Raw genomic sequence first — 14,926 nt, 5'->3', positions numbered from 1 at the left:
ATCACAATCATCTTCCTTGGTAGAGAGACCAAAAGAGGATAGCACAGATTTATGGTTTTCCACAATCTTTTCTTTCGAGAGAGTGGTAGCAGAATAGGTCTTATCACTGCTATTATTTTCTACGTCTATCTCTGATAATAAATATTGGATATAAAACGGTTTGCAGACAAAAACAATGTTGTTTTGGGCTTTGTCTGCTGGTACGACAACATACTTGTCATGTATAGTAGACAATTTTTTGCTATATCGGGGTCTTTGAAAACTGATGTAGCCTTGGCACTCATTGACCTACTTAAAACTTTCATTCGTTTCAAAATTAAAGACTTCACGGCCTTTAACCACTCTGACAGAGAATCAATGTCTTCTTGTTCTCGTTTTATCCATTTTCTTGCATAGTCCCCTACGGCATCCATAAGAACTTTAAAGTTATAATTCCAATTTATGGAGCGTGGTTCATGATACTTTGGACCTTTAGAAAGGATATTACGCAAAGATTCGTTTTCGATAATGGTTAAATCTCCCGAAACGACGTGACCAGAAGGGCCATATTTGAATGGAGAGGTTTTGCAAGAACAGTCAGGTGGTTTAGCCTTGAAGTCCTCAATCTCGAGGTTCTGCAATAGCCTTTTATAACTGAAAATTTTGGATGCAATGGGTGAAGTATAGGAATATGAAATAATTGGTATGGATTTGTCTTTGAAATATGAGGGAATTTTGTTGGTAACGTTTTTGTGATGGAGCAGGCGCGTAGCTGTCGTTAGGAAAAAAAGCTTTTGCCTGCACTTAATTTTGCCAATTGTGGAGGATTTTAGCCAAATTAATTGCATCTATACCTTTGTTGACAAACGGTAGTGGAAGAAATGATCGTTTTTCTTCATCTTGACTTTTCACACAAACTGGTTTAAAGAGTCTGTGGAAATTAAAGATACTATTTAAAACTGGAACATTGCTGCTGTATTGTGATTGCTGAATAATAAAAGTACCAGTCGTACGTCTGCTTATTGATCACGGCTATGGAAGATAACAGAAACAGATTTTCACCCTGTTATAATACTAAAATTTACGATTCGAAATGGATGATTCATCATTCCGTATTGTCAATTACCCGTTTTTAGATGGTGACGTCCTACGGTGTTTGGATTTGCTCGTATTTGTAACAATGTTTCGGATTTTAACGAAAGGAATATTTATATAACCGAGAAATTACTACATCAATGTTTTCGATATCAGGAGCTCGTAAAAACATGCATTTAATATTTCAACCGACACAAGGGACTTACTCTTGAGCAAATACAGCTGTACTGGTAAAGGATTAATACGTGCGAGTATCTCGAGATCTTACCCTTTGTAATATTCTACACAAAGCACGGAAAGCTCGATAAACAGCCAATAAGTTATTTACTAAGGGTCATTCGAAAAAGTATATTGTTATGATATTATTGTCAAATCGTTAAGGAAAGCATTTTTTACGCTCATAGGGTCTTTATATAGAAATTAAAACATTACATTTAAAAGCAGTTTTTGGCATGACATGGATTGTGACCTTATTGTATGACTTATGATGTAACGGGAGTCGGACTTTGATTTTTTGAAACCATAAAAGTTTCTTCGCTATAATCAGGGAATTTGTATTAATATACACTCCCTTCTGTAATACAGAAAAACGACTATTGTACAAGTTTCTATTACATTTTGAGATTTGCCCCAAAGTTGTTTCGACCTAGACAGAGTAATTTCCCTTTAACATGGTGGACCAGGGATGTAAACAGTAAATTTTTGAAGAAGTAATTGATTTTCATAGCAATTAACTTCGCTTGAAAGGATACTTACGTGTGTCGACATGAAGAATGTGATTAAATAACAACATTAGCATGAGTTATTCAAAAAATCAGCACGCCCCTTTCACTATGATAATGCACCATACTTTATTACTTGGGTCTCAATGACCTAACAGCACGTATATTGTGTGTCAGAACAGGGTGTATAAAGCCCTTGGTCAGAGTTTTCACCTTACACCCTGATCTGCAATAATGCAAAATATTTTTTTAACACAAGGATTTAAATCTCGCATGATTTTACATAGTACGATAATAAATATGTTGTGTAGGGCTATATACAGCAAGATTACCTATGATGCATTTCATTGATGCTGAGCATGCCCTGTTAATGGTGGGCGATTTCCAATGCTTCAACATTTCATCACAATAAATGTATGTATTCTGACCCTTGTGGTTTGAAAAAAAAAATTAAAATACCCCACCTCAAGTTGCCTCCAGACTTTTTTAATGTTTTGTTCTGAGCAATACCTCGACTTGAGACCTTAATTTCTTATCAATTTTTTCAACCATGTCCCACATTTGAAGGCAGTCTTCCCTCCTCATTTAAAACCCGAACTGTTATCTTCAATTTTTTTCTCAAATTGTTCAGAAATGGTCCAAGGGTGTATATAAGGAGTTTTATAGCCATAGCTTCTACTTCCTTCTTAGTATCAATGTTTTTATTTGACCTACTTTTTGACTTTTTAAAAAATGGAGGCCAGAGTCACTTCCTTAAGGACAGGTTTCCCTCCTAATTTGAAATTCAATGCCTTCTTCAAAACCTGAACAATCATCATGAAATTTGTTTTAAATTGAACAAAAATAGTCTGATGGTGTATATAAGAAATTTTATAGCTGTAGCCTCCCATTCTTTTGTGATATCAATGTTTTTATTTGACCAACTGTTGATATAAAAATCAGATGCGAATCCTATATTTAACTCCTTGTTCAACCTTATAAAGGCATACATAAAAACACGAGGCTAGGAAAGAAATAACAGACTTGCATTCTGCTGCAAGATTCAGTTATTTTATGTAAAGAAAAAGCAGATTATCATTGGGCTTCTTTATATTTAAAGGCTGATCAATCTGTAAAAGGGGTTTTCATAACTACAGAGGAGTTGTTGGATAAAAAATTTTGATGAACTTACATAGCAATAATTGGCATGTTAGTCAAATTCTGCAAGCCTGCCATCATTTTCACTGTCCATGGCTATCAGGCTGGTGTCAGTTTTGAAGACTAATGTTCAAGTCAGTGAATTTTTTTATTCCCATGAAGGTACAATGTATGTTACAGTCTGCATATTTTTAATGCATTTGCCTTCTAAGAGCACTGTTCAAAATCAGTGTACATATAGTGTTGTACATTGTATTGTGGCAGGACGGCTTACATGGATTGTGTATATTGCATTGTGGCAGTGCAGCTTACATGGATTATGTACATATATTGTGGCAGTACAGCTTATATGGATTATGTACATTGTATTGTGGCAGTACAGCTTACATGGATTGTAGTAGGTAGTAAAATTTGATATGCCAGTTAATTGACTTGGCTTAGGGATTAATTTATTATTCTTTAGCCAAATCTGTGTGTTGCTGGTTTGTCACCGAACTGTCTAAAGTTCGATTCTTGGTGGCAGTAATGTACTTTTGAGAGTTGAAACAGGCTCTCCCATTACAGTATAATTAAATGTTTCATTTTAATGGAACATTTGTGTATTCCCTAGTTCAGATTTCCACTAACCCTGGAACCCTTTTCTTTTTTATTTGGATATTTATATGTTGGTTTGTGGGTCAGAAAAATGTACCATACAGAAAGTTTGAGCTTTGACAGAACCACAGAGTATTGCACTTCAAACGCATCTAATGACTTTTATGTTGAAATCGTGCATTTCACAGGTCTACCTAGTTTGATTCCAGATTCACTTCATGCTGTTGCCATATTCATAACAAAATTTACACTTTGGCCAGTTTACATGTAAAGCATTATTTTGTTGACATTTTGAATCGTTTATAGAATTGTGATGGAAGTATGGTAGGAGCTTGTTACTTTTGGAATGGAACTGTAGTACACTATGTACTCCTATGTTCATATGTAAAATGAACAGTTTTTACAAGTATCAATTTAAGAAAAAGCTATCATAGATTGATATGTGCAGTGCTCATTTAATTTGAAAGTAACTGAAGGGAAACAAAATCTGTATGGAATGAAGTAGAATGACATTACATCTACATTCCGTACATGTGACATCGCTTAAATGGACTAAGAATTGTGTTTTTTGTACCTACAATTAGTTACATTATATTCTAGCATTATTTGACTTTACTAATGTAAGTTGTTACAAATTACAGATAGATTGAATAATGGCTTTTTAAAATATTTAAATTGTGAATAGAACAGGTTTTTTTATTGTTCAGGTATATATGAACTTGTAATGAATTGCATTATTTTTTATCAGCTGTTCAGAATATATCAATGTTAATTTCATGAACAAATATTTTACATGTACATGTACATGTATGATTTATGATGTACTGGTACGTCTACATTGTTCTATTTTTTAATGACTTAATAATGTACAAATGTACTTTATGTCTTTAAAGGAAACCATGTGTCTGTGTGATGTTTAAGTGAAAGGAAATGAAGATTTATCCAAAAATGTCATGTTCATCAACAGGGTCACCTTGGCGATGTACAAATATTACGAGACATATATCTAGGTTTTTTAAGAGATTTGCTGCAGTTTTCAAGGTAAGAATAGCATGCATAAAAGACAAAATTATCTATGCCTCATGGTTATACAGTACATACAAAAGAAAAAAAAAGGACAAGTCAACAGTTTTGTTGTCGTCTTACAGAGCAACATGAAGGCTATCAGTCACATTCACATTTATGATAAATGATTAGTAAAGTAATAAAAACTATTTAAAATAGTATACATGTAGTTAAATTCTATTAGAAATATATCCTGCCAGTCTTTTATGTATTACAGATCAATTAATAACCTTTTTTTTTTTCACATTGTTAACATCCTTAGTTTTACTGATGCTTAAATTACGTTTTGAACATTTTTTGGATGCATTCACATTCTTAAGAAATTTGACATTTTGGATGACTCATTGGTGAATGTACATTTTTATTGATCTCAAAAAGTTGATATTTTGGAAATTGAATTTTTGACACAAATAAAAAACTGAAATTGTAAACAATGAAGTTCAGAAATATGTTAAGTGCTGTATGTGTAGTTAATTTAATTATAGATGTGTGTCCTATGTTTGTTTTTTGTGTATTGTAGCACCTATTTGAGGATCCTGTGTGCTGTGTTGTAATCATCGTCATAGTAACCATCACTGGTATTCTGCTGTTGGCCAGACTTATAGGGGGAGATAAATGCAATGGTCAAAGAATTAAAGATGCTTTGGTTTGTATTCAAAACAGCAAAATATATTTAAGATGCATTTAAAAAAAAATTGTAAGTTGCATGTATGTCTGTCTGTCTATCCGTCCATCCATCTGTCTGTCCCCCAAGGGTTTCCAGGTGATCAAGGAATTTCAGTAAAATCCAAAATGTAGTTTTTGAATTAGGCCATTTTGAACATTTTGCCTCAGTATCACTTAATATTCATTTAATGCCATTTTTTTACTGTTGTTCTTAAAAACAATACAAATTCCGCTTCACCAGAATTTTTTTAACTTGGGATTTCTTTATTTTGTTTTTTTTTGACATATGACTATATCTTATTATGATTGAGACTCTACTGGTTGTTTCAATGTACTTTAAATTTGAAGATTATTTCATATTTTTCTGGAGAATTTTGTGGCCATGTTGTTATTGTATAAATTAAAATTTAGATTTTGGAATTAGATTTTTTTTTTGTGATATCACAATAATTCAAATATCTTTTTGGTAAAAATTGACATATGATTCTTTTTATCTTAATGTACAGACACTTTATTAAAAGTTTGGTGGAATATAATTACAAACTCAAGCTCTGTAAAGATCCTTTTACTGACATAAAAAACAATAAGACATTACAAACATAGAAGGCATACACATACAATACATAAAAAGGAGGATAAACATAAAAGCTACTAAATGTACATGAAGCATTCAAGTAGAAAGCGTATAAAAATAAAATTTAAGAAATAAATCATGGAAACTCCATTTTATCATTGTTTTACCACGGCTGACCATTTATGTCGTATTGCTTTACCCTGAGCGATAGAAAGGGGTTAAATAACAACATAAATGGTTAGCCCCGGCCTTGGTATAACAATGATAAAATGGAGTTTCCATGATTTATTTTGATTCCAATAGGACTAGTTTCTCATATTTTTGAATAAACGCAGCCTACATGTTGCACAAAATGTTGGTCATGTGTTCATCACTTTTTTACCATGACTGTGGTCTAAAGAGCTTTGAAGCATGTCATTATATTAGAATATAATAATATAATCATTTAGATTTTAAAAGCATAAAGGCACTGAGCTTAAGCAATTTTTAATTAAGGAATGACTGTTATATTTTTTTGGTCTATTTGAAATAACCTTAATGCCTGTGGTGCACACAATAAAATACCTGCTATGCAGGTTATTTACTGTGCATCACACTAATACAAGTTTTTTCCTTAATTGGTATAATGTTAGGATGTTCTTCATCTACTTCACCACTATCATTTCCAATATCTTGGCCTACACTTACAAAAAAGTTGTTAAATAATTCTGTTACATTTTTCTGATAATTCATTATCTCATTCTTATTACATAAAAGAATATTATCAAAATGGCTCCATTTATTAGCTAAGAAGGGCTTAAAGGAGACATGACACAAAAAATATCATTTTAAACATTTATATTTATGAAATCTATAGTATGTTTAGATACAAGTGTAACAAACATTTTCTCTAAATAAAGTTAGAATGATTTTTTTGTGTTTTCACAACGACCAAATTAATATGCATAAATGAAAACCAGAAGTAATGCTCACTTACCATATATGGAAGTGCTACGTCATTGGTTCTCAATCTCTATTTGAGTGCATTGAAAATGTATACTAATGCCCAGAAAAAATAATAAATCTTCGAAGACAGCTTGTATACAGGATGCATTGTGGTCGACTGGTCTGTATATAAGTGCGATAATCATGTTTAGAAAGTTAGAAGACTAAAGTTCCTCTCGTTTTCTGTCAGGTTTTCATTTTCGTTAGGCATACATCCCCACATGGCAAATACACAATTACTTTGCACTCTATTTGAGGACATGAACATGAAGGTACAACTGTTTAGTGACACTAGATACACTAGTATCATTCTTCCTTTGTCAATAAACCAGCCCTATAGACTTAATTATGGCCAAGAGAAAGCGTGGGCGGCTTCTTTTATCTTTTTACCTTGACACAGGTCTTTGACTTCGATATTTATATTTGAAATATAATTTAATTTCTTTTGTATTACGAATTTTGAAATAAAAGAAATTACATGGAGAATTTGACACAATGCACAGTTTATAATAGGTGACCTAGGTGAGTTTAAGGGAGCTTTTCTGGTACGGATGATATTTTTTATAGGTCAGTTAAAATATTTAATTTTAACAAAAAAGATTTAGAATGCGAGGAAGCTTCAGCATGAAACTCTTATGGGTTTTCAAATTAAATTATCAAAAACCAATTAAAAATTAACATGTTTGTATTATCCTCTAGCTGTACTTGCGGGGACTATATTACACTACCTTGGACAAGTACACTTGTCAGGAGTAACGTTCCGTAAAAAAAGGTGAAATCAATATTTTTTTAAGATTGAGATTGGAACAGTTTAAATCTTAGAATATGAATTAATTTATTTTATGTAAAAAGTTCAATCTTACATGACTGAACATAATGAAATGTTTCTATACAATCTTCAAACAGAAGTGGTGTTGTCTCACTGTGGATACATGTAAGAGTTAAATATTTCTGTCATTGTTTATCATTTCCTTCTCAAAGTGGTCTAAATTGATACAACTGTAAATATATATTCAGTTGCAAACCACAACTTAAAATATTTTCACTCTCAGTTGTAGAAATAATGTAAAAAATGCAGAAGCCCCACGCATTTCAACCACTCAGTCAATGAATTAAGAACCAATGACGAAACACGGTCATGTGACTACATGACTAATTTAAATTCATACGACTTGGATCATCATAGATATTGAATCAATTTATCTTCAATTAAACAATGTAAATGACAACAAGGAGCGATTTTATTTTATTTTTTAGATGTAATAAATCAAATAAACCCAAATTAAAAAAATCATTATTTTGTTTCATGTCTCCTTTAATTGTTGGCCAAAAATCTTTTTGTTTGGGTCCTCATTGAAAACTTTTCATAATTGTCTGAGGACTAATTTCTAGTCTAACATTGCGAATAGCCTAGCTGTTCCAACAAGGTTAGTGCAATTGCCACATACCTACCCCACTTGAAATGAGATTGCTCCATTTTGATGACTTCTGTATGCAATACAGTATTTTGTACTTGGGAAATAAAATGTATTGCTAATTGTATTGATCCCTTTACATTCGACCCACAATGCGCTACAAAGCTTTGCATTTGTCATCCCTCTAATTGTATTGTAGTATTGGAAATGTCAAAAAAAATGAATGACTATTTCTTTCTTTGTGTTCTTATGTGTTGTTTAATATCTTTCAGTGTGAAAACTCTAATACTGGGTTGATTACTAGTGAACTGTTATTCTATGTTTTGTTTACTATCTTTCAGTGTGAAGACTACAATAATGGGTTGATTACCGGTGAACTGTGTTATCAGATTTGTATTGAAGAATCACTTACCCTTGATAGTTGTTATTCACAGACAGACAAAGATATTGTATGTTTATTAAAAGTATAGACTTTTGAATTAGCCATCCTGGGCATATTCTGATAGTGCTTTTATTATTTGATATAATTAGATTACAGTAATAAAAAATCAAGAGGTGTACATTCTGTCCTTACTTAGTGTTAAATCAGGTACATGTATGCCTGAGCCATTCATTTTCTTACTTAGTGTAAAGTCAGGTACGCGCATGCCTGAGCCATTTATTTCCTTACTTAGTGTAAAGTCAGGTACGCGTATGCCTGAGCCATTTATTTCCTTACTTAGTGTAAAGTCAGGTACGCGTATGCCCGAGTCATTTGTTTCCTTACTTAGTGTAAAGTCAGGTACGTGTATGCCCGAGCCATTCGTTTCCTTACTTAGTGTAAAGTCAGGTACGTGTATGCCCGAGCCATTCGTTTCCTTACTTAGTGTAAAGTCAGGTACGTGTATGCCTGAGCCTTTCATTTCCTAACTTTTTGTAAAGTCAGGTACATGTATGCCTAGGTAAGTCAACTGCTCTGCCAAATTATACCTATATATACTTATATAAAGTAGGTACCTACTAGGTAGCAATGACACTACACATTGTTATGTATATTTCTAAGAAATTTTGATCCTCAAAATTTTTGGAAGTGATGCCCCATTGATTTGAAAATTTCGCTTAAGTAGCTGTCTTTGTAAGAATCATGCAAAATCTGAAAAATGTGATACACACCCAAAAAGGCTACATATTTTTATTTTTGTTTTATGGGTATATATTATGAAATGTGTAATTATTCATTCAAATCTGCCTGCTCTTAGGAGATAATCAACATTGAAAATCCGGTAGATTCTATTGTATTTGAGTGTCATTTACAGAGTTATCTCCCTTAATTTTTAAATCTACAGTGCATTCTATATAATTTTTATCTCCTATGAGCATGGGTTATAAGGAAAACCAAATGTTAATTTCTGTGTATTAAAGCATTTTAAGCAAAATATCAAAAATAAAAATATGTAGGCTTTCCATCCATGTATCACATTTTGCATGAATCTTAGCTGGAGTGATACTTAATATACTTCTGTTGCTCTACATTTTTTAAAAGAAAAAAAACAACAAAATTTTAGTGTAATTGTTGATTTATATTCTATTATCAACTTAAGGCAGAGAGGTATCTACAAACCTACCAACAAAGATGTTGATATTTCTTTTCAGGTATATAGGTATGAAAACTCTCTGGTTCAGCTACAGAGGTACCCTTCTGAAACACAGCTACCTGACCCAGTATCTATGGAAACATTCCAAATAAAGGTGTCTGAACTACTTCAGAAAAGACTTCATGACTCAGAAACACAAGAGCTGTTGGATAGGGTTGTCGGGTTTGCTGATTTAAATATGGATGGTAGTGTATGTAGTCAACATATCATATGGCAAAATAGAGTATTGCTTGAACCCCCATTCCAAATGGACTCTGTTTAAACGTTGCTACTTAAAAAAATGTTGTGCTTAAAATAAATATTATTTCTGATTTTCTGGATTACCAAATTAAAATGCTTATATGCTAAGAAGAAAATTATTTCCCCTACCTCCTTGCCTTCCAGCAATTGGTTAGGGTCATGATTTAAGAAACAAGTAATCTTTACTTTTTGGCCAAGTTGCACATATTTTCATGCACAAATCTCTTTCTAAATGTGAGCTATTGCCATCACTTGGCGTCCATCATCGTCGTTGTCCATCGTCATTAACAATTATACAACACTCTTCTTCTCTGAAACTACTTGACCAATTAGAACCAAACTTGGTATGAATGTTCTTTGGGTATCCTGCATAAAACTGGTGTGGGTTTTTTTTGTTTCGTTGAAAAACATGGCAGCTGTTACTAAAACTGGAACATATGGGTCACACAGTAGTTTTTCGCATATATTTCCAAAACCGTTAGGTGAAGCTAAATTCTAAAAGTGTAAAAGTGTTCAGTTGATGAGATCTATCTGTGGTCAAATTTTGAAGTTGTTGCCCTTTTTCAAAGATTTTTAATGTTATTTCTTTCAAAAATCTTCTCCTCTGACACTTTGACCAATGGAAACCAAACCTGGTATTGAATGTTCCTTTGGGTATTCTGCATGGAACTGAAGTGGGGATTTTTGATCTGGCGAAAAACATGGCCCCTGTTACTTAAAATAGAACATAGGGGTCAGACAGTTGTATTTCACATATATCTCCAAAACCATTAGGTTTAGTCAAATTCTTTCAGTAGCTGAAATGATCCTTATTATTAGGACTACACAAGTCTTCATAGATGAAAGTGGTCAGCCGATCCCATGTAAGAGTTATTTCCCTTGAAAGGGGAAAAATTGAGATTTTTTTTACAGTTTTCAGTCAATATCTTGAAAACTATGATAGATTGAAAGAAACTTTCAATGTTGAAATGGTCCTTATGATAAGTCCGACCAAATACTTTTTTAGTCAAAATTGTTTGACAACTTCTTGTTAATTTATTACCTTTGAAAGGCAAAATTCAACCATGTGAGCGATTCAGGCTCCATAGAGCCTCTTGTTTACTTCTTTTAAGAAAATCTGAAAACTATAAATGGCGTAACTTTAAATTTAATATGCACAAAGTATTAGGAAATAAACAAAGATTGATAAATGCTAGTTAAAACCTTAGGCTTATGTTTGAAGTAGTATGCATTACCAGTACTTAGCATGACATGTTCGTCTGAATATAGCTGAAATATTGCTGCTTGGACGTTAAACCCCAACAATCAATCTATCATTTATTTCTTTGTCTTTCAGTTAAATTATGCTGAGTGTAATTCCATGTGGCAATTATTGAACACGCAAGAGTTTTTTATGCTGTTCATTTTCCAACATGAGTCTTCCTTCCCACAAATCAATGGAACATGTGGTAGTGCCTTTGCGTATGACTTTATTTCCACTTCTCATTTATATACCAAGAAAGCTGACTCTAATGCAATCATGCAATACTTCTTCCCTAACTATAACCAATGGCTGCTTCCATCATGGGAAAAAAGAGCCCTTGTAGCCGTTGGATTATTAGAGTTTTCTTCAGTTTTGACAGAGTCTTACAGCACACGGTTTTATATGTGTGATATTCAACATACAGATTTTGCCGTTTCGCAAGACTATGAAGCAAAGATTGTAAAATTTAACAGCATGTTCTCAGAAAAACAACTTCAAAATCTTGGTAAAAAAAGGCATTGCTTTTTTGACAGTGAGTGTTACTATGGCAATGGATGTAATTTGGGATGTGACATAAAGTCCCGATCTTGTACCAATATTCCACGGAGACCTCCTATCTCCTTTATCTGTGATATACTCAAGGACTATATATTGTATGATTCTCCCGATGAATTTAAGTACCGTATTGAAGCCTTCATTTCACAGTGTCAGACATTAACATCCTTCAATTTAACCATCTATCAGAATGTTATTCCTGATAAGATTAAGGCTATTTTGTGGGACCAGGTAAAAAATAAACCTGTAAACTGGCTTAATCCAAAAAAGAATCGTAAGAAAAGAAGTGATGTTAAACCGCCCAAATAATTTATGTCAGCCAGTTACATTACAGGGATGTCAAATTTTCACCATTAGGCAATGTAATCTTGAATATTTGTCTGTAAGAAAAATGACAGTATAAAATAAAACAACATTTAAGGATTTTAAAGATATATTATCATAGGATAAAAATGGTAATGTTTTTTTTTATTTATTACATTTTTAAAATGTTCAATACATTTTATCTTTTTTAAAAAGATATCTGAATATTTAAAAACTAGTGTGGTCTTCCATATTTTGATAATTTATCCATAAGGAAAGAAATTATAAAAAATAATTTGAATAAAGATGTATTTGGATATTGTTTAAGTACCTAGATTATTGAAAAAAATAATTTGCATGTTTTAACATAGACAGTATCTCAACCATCTGTTGTAGACTTCCTATTTTTATTATTTTGGTGTTTCATTCAGCAATGGCAGCAGACATTCCTGATTTTGTGTTATCCTTCGTCCCAGAAGTTTGAAACCGTCCTACCTCAGACAACCAATGAACAAACTGATATTGAGTGTATCATGTTGTAGATATTTAGGTTAAGCTTTTTAATTCTTGTAAAATTCAGAATGAGATTAACTTTTATATCTGTAGTATCTATATCAGTTGTTCTATTCAGGATTTTGATTTTTTTTCCTACTTTGCAGCTACTTATCATAGAAACTTGATATTTTAACAAGCTTTATATTGGTATACCATATCATGGAATATCATTTTAAACTGAGATAGCATCAGGGGCAGATTCTGACACTTTGAAAAGGTGGGGTGCCATCCTGCTTTGCTCAGAAAAAAAGGGGGCAGTAGGACATCATTTGCCATTTTTTGTCAATTTTACATGTGAAAATGACAACTTTTCCATAAGAGAGGGATGCCAATCCCCTGCCCCATCCTTTGGATTGGCCACTGAGCATCAACTCCCCTTTTGACATGTTTGTTTACATTGTTACTTGCATGGGGAGATTGATTGTATTCTTTAGTGTGCTTTGCTTACAGTTATTGACGTATTATATTCCTCATATTTTGAAAGAAATGTAACAAAAAAATTGATTAATTATTTTTAGACCATTGAAATATTCAGTTGTCTGTTGATGTCAACTTCAGCTGCATGTTCATACATTTTGTGTATAAAAATTTGATAAAATATTTTTATGCAACTGAATAAACTAAACTGAAGTTATTTTTATGATACAAAAATGTACATGCATATTTACTGAGGGACATGAAAATAGAAAGGAAAAGATTTTTTTAATATCTGTATACATGTATACTCAAAAGAAGTTGTTTTTCTGGCATCTACCAGAGTTTATATTCTTTAAATATCTAGTCCAGTTATCTAGTCATTAGAGTTACATGTACGTGTAGTTGCTTGTCATTAGGTAGGTTGTCTTTTTTTAGTTGGTTTGATGTGTTATTGTATCCATTAAATTATTGTCAGGCCGATTAAAAAAAATTATGTATGTTTCCTTTTATACGTATGAAAAAATGTAGGGTAGGAAGGTAGGGCTGTTTTTTGTTTTTTTATATTACCTTTTTTTTTAATATTGAGTCAATGGAAGAAACATTTGACTTTAAAAGTGCTTACTGAAAAATGACAATAACAAAAAAATTAAGGAAAGACTATTTTTAGCTGAAAAAAAAATTGATAAGTATGGTAATAGGAAACACACATTTTTTTTTCTTTTGCCTCATTTGGGCATTTTCCCATTGTTATGATATTGTTACATGTTTTGGGGTTGTATTATTGCATAGCCTGTTAAACAATTTTGAAAAATCTTAAAAAAAAAAAAACTTGTTTATAATTGTCAATCAAAGTTTTCATCTTATCATTACATATATGTATGGGTCGTTAAAGAAGTAGTAAAGAGGGTTCCTTTAACTTAGATTATGGTTTTGTATAGAATTAGTAATTGGATCCTTTTATTCAGACTACTATTATGTACGTTGATTTTTATTTAGGTGATTGCAAAACTGTTGCAACAAAAATAATTACAGATATTATGCATGTGATTCTTTATTACTCTATATATTATCTACTGTGATTTGACCGTGGGTTTTTCTGTTTACCTGTAGCCATTGTATCACTCCAGCAATTCAATAGAGTCTTTTAAATTGGGCAATGTATATTGTTTTAGTGACATTCTAAAGAGTCAAAACGCTGAACTATACCATGTGTATTTTATCAATGGTGGGCCATTTATTTATGGAATTCAATACATGTATTTTGGAAATGGACCATTTTAATGATTGTCAGAATTTCAATTGACCATTCTTGAACTTTCTTAGTAAATATTTCTGATTTTAATGATAGAACATCAGTTAGACTATGCTGAATGCACATTGTTACCTGACAATATACATTGTCCAGAATAAATGACTCAGTTTTATTGTTGAGGTGATAGATTAGCAACAGGTGAGCTAAATCATTCATGGTCTACTCACAGTAAAAATCAACAAACTGTTAATATGAATACATGTACAGTGAAACCTGTCAAAACTTTAAAATTTAATTTAAACAGATGTTGTCGGTTTATTAAGGTATGAATTAAAATTTTAAAGTGTTGGGTTTAGGCAAGTTTTCACATTATTGAGGGTTTGGTTTAGAGAGGTTTTTGGATTATTCAGGGTTTGGTTCAGACAAGTTCTACTGTATATGTTGTACTGTGGAAAACCTATTGTTTGGAGGGTACCAATTTTCGTGGTTTGGTCAA

General features: G+C 32.2%; 1 protein-coding gene across 2 annotated transcripts; it reads left to right on the top strand.

The window, feature by feature from the left end:
- The first annotated feature begins 1,712 nt into the window (after nt 1–1,712).
- Nucleotides 1,713–13,248, top strand: LOC148611695 (divergent protein kinase domain 1A-like). Of its 2 annotated transcripts, none has more exons than XM_088592494.1 (6): nt 1,713–1,784; nt 4,421–4,568; nt 5,113–5,238; nt 8,573–8,680; nt 9,864–10,050; nt 11,442–11,598. In XM_088592494.1, the coding sequence occupies exons 2-6, from the start codon at nt 4,458–4,460 to the stop codon at nt 11,453–11,455; spliced, it is 546 nt and encodes a 181-aa protein (XP_088448620.1). In that variant the 5' UTR covers nt 1,713–1,784; nt 4,421–4,457; the 3' UTR covers nt 11,456–11,598. The 2 variants fall into 2 exon arrangements, with proteins under 2 accessions (XP_088448620.1, XP_088448619.1); XM_088592493.1 differs by having other exon boundaries at nt 1,718–1,784; nt 9,864–10,055; nt 11,442–13,248.
- Nucleotides 13,249–14,926: the final 1,678 nt, after the last annotated feature.

The sequence above is a fragment of the Perna viridis genome, chromosome 7 (assembly GCF_037379345.1).
Source record: "Perna viridis isolate PV_CMFRI_1.1 ecotype Kerala chromosome 7, ASM3737934v1, whole genome shotgun sequence".
NCBI lineage: Eukaryota > Metazoa > Mollusca > Bivalvia > Mytilida > Mytilidae > Perna > Perna viridis.
This window is presented reverse-complemented; position numbering and strand designations above follow the sequence as displayed.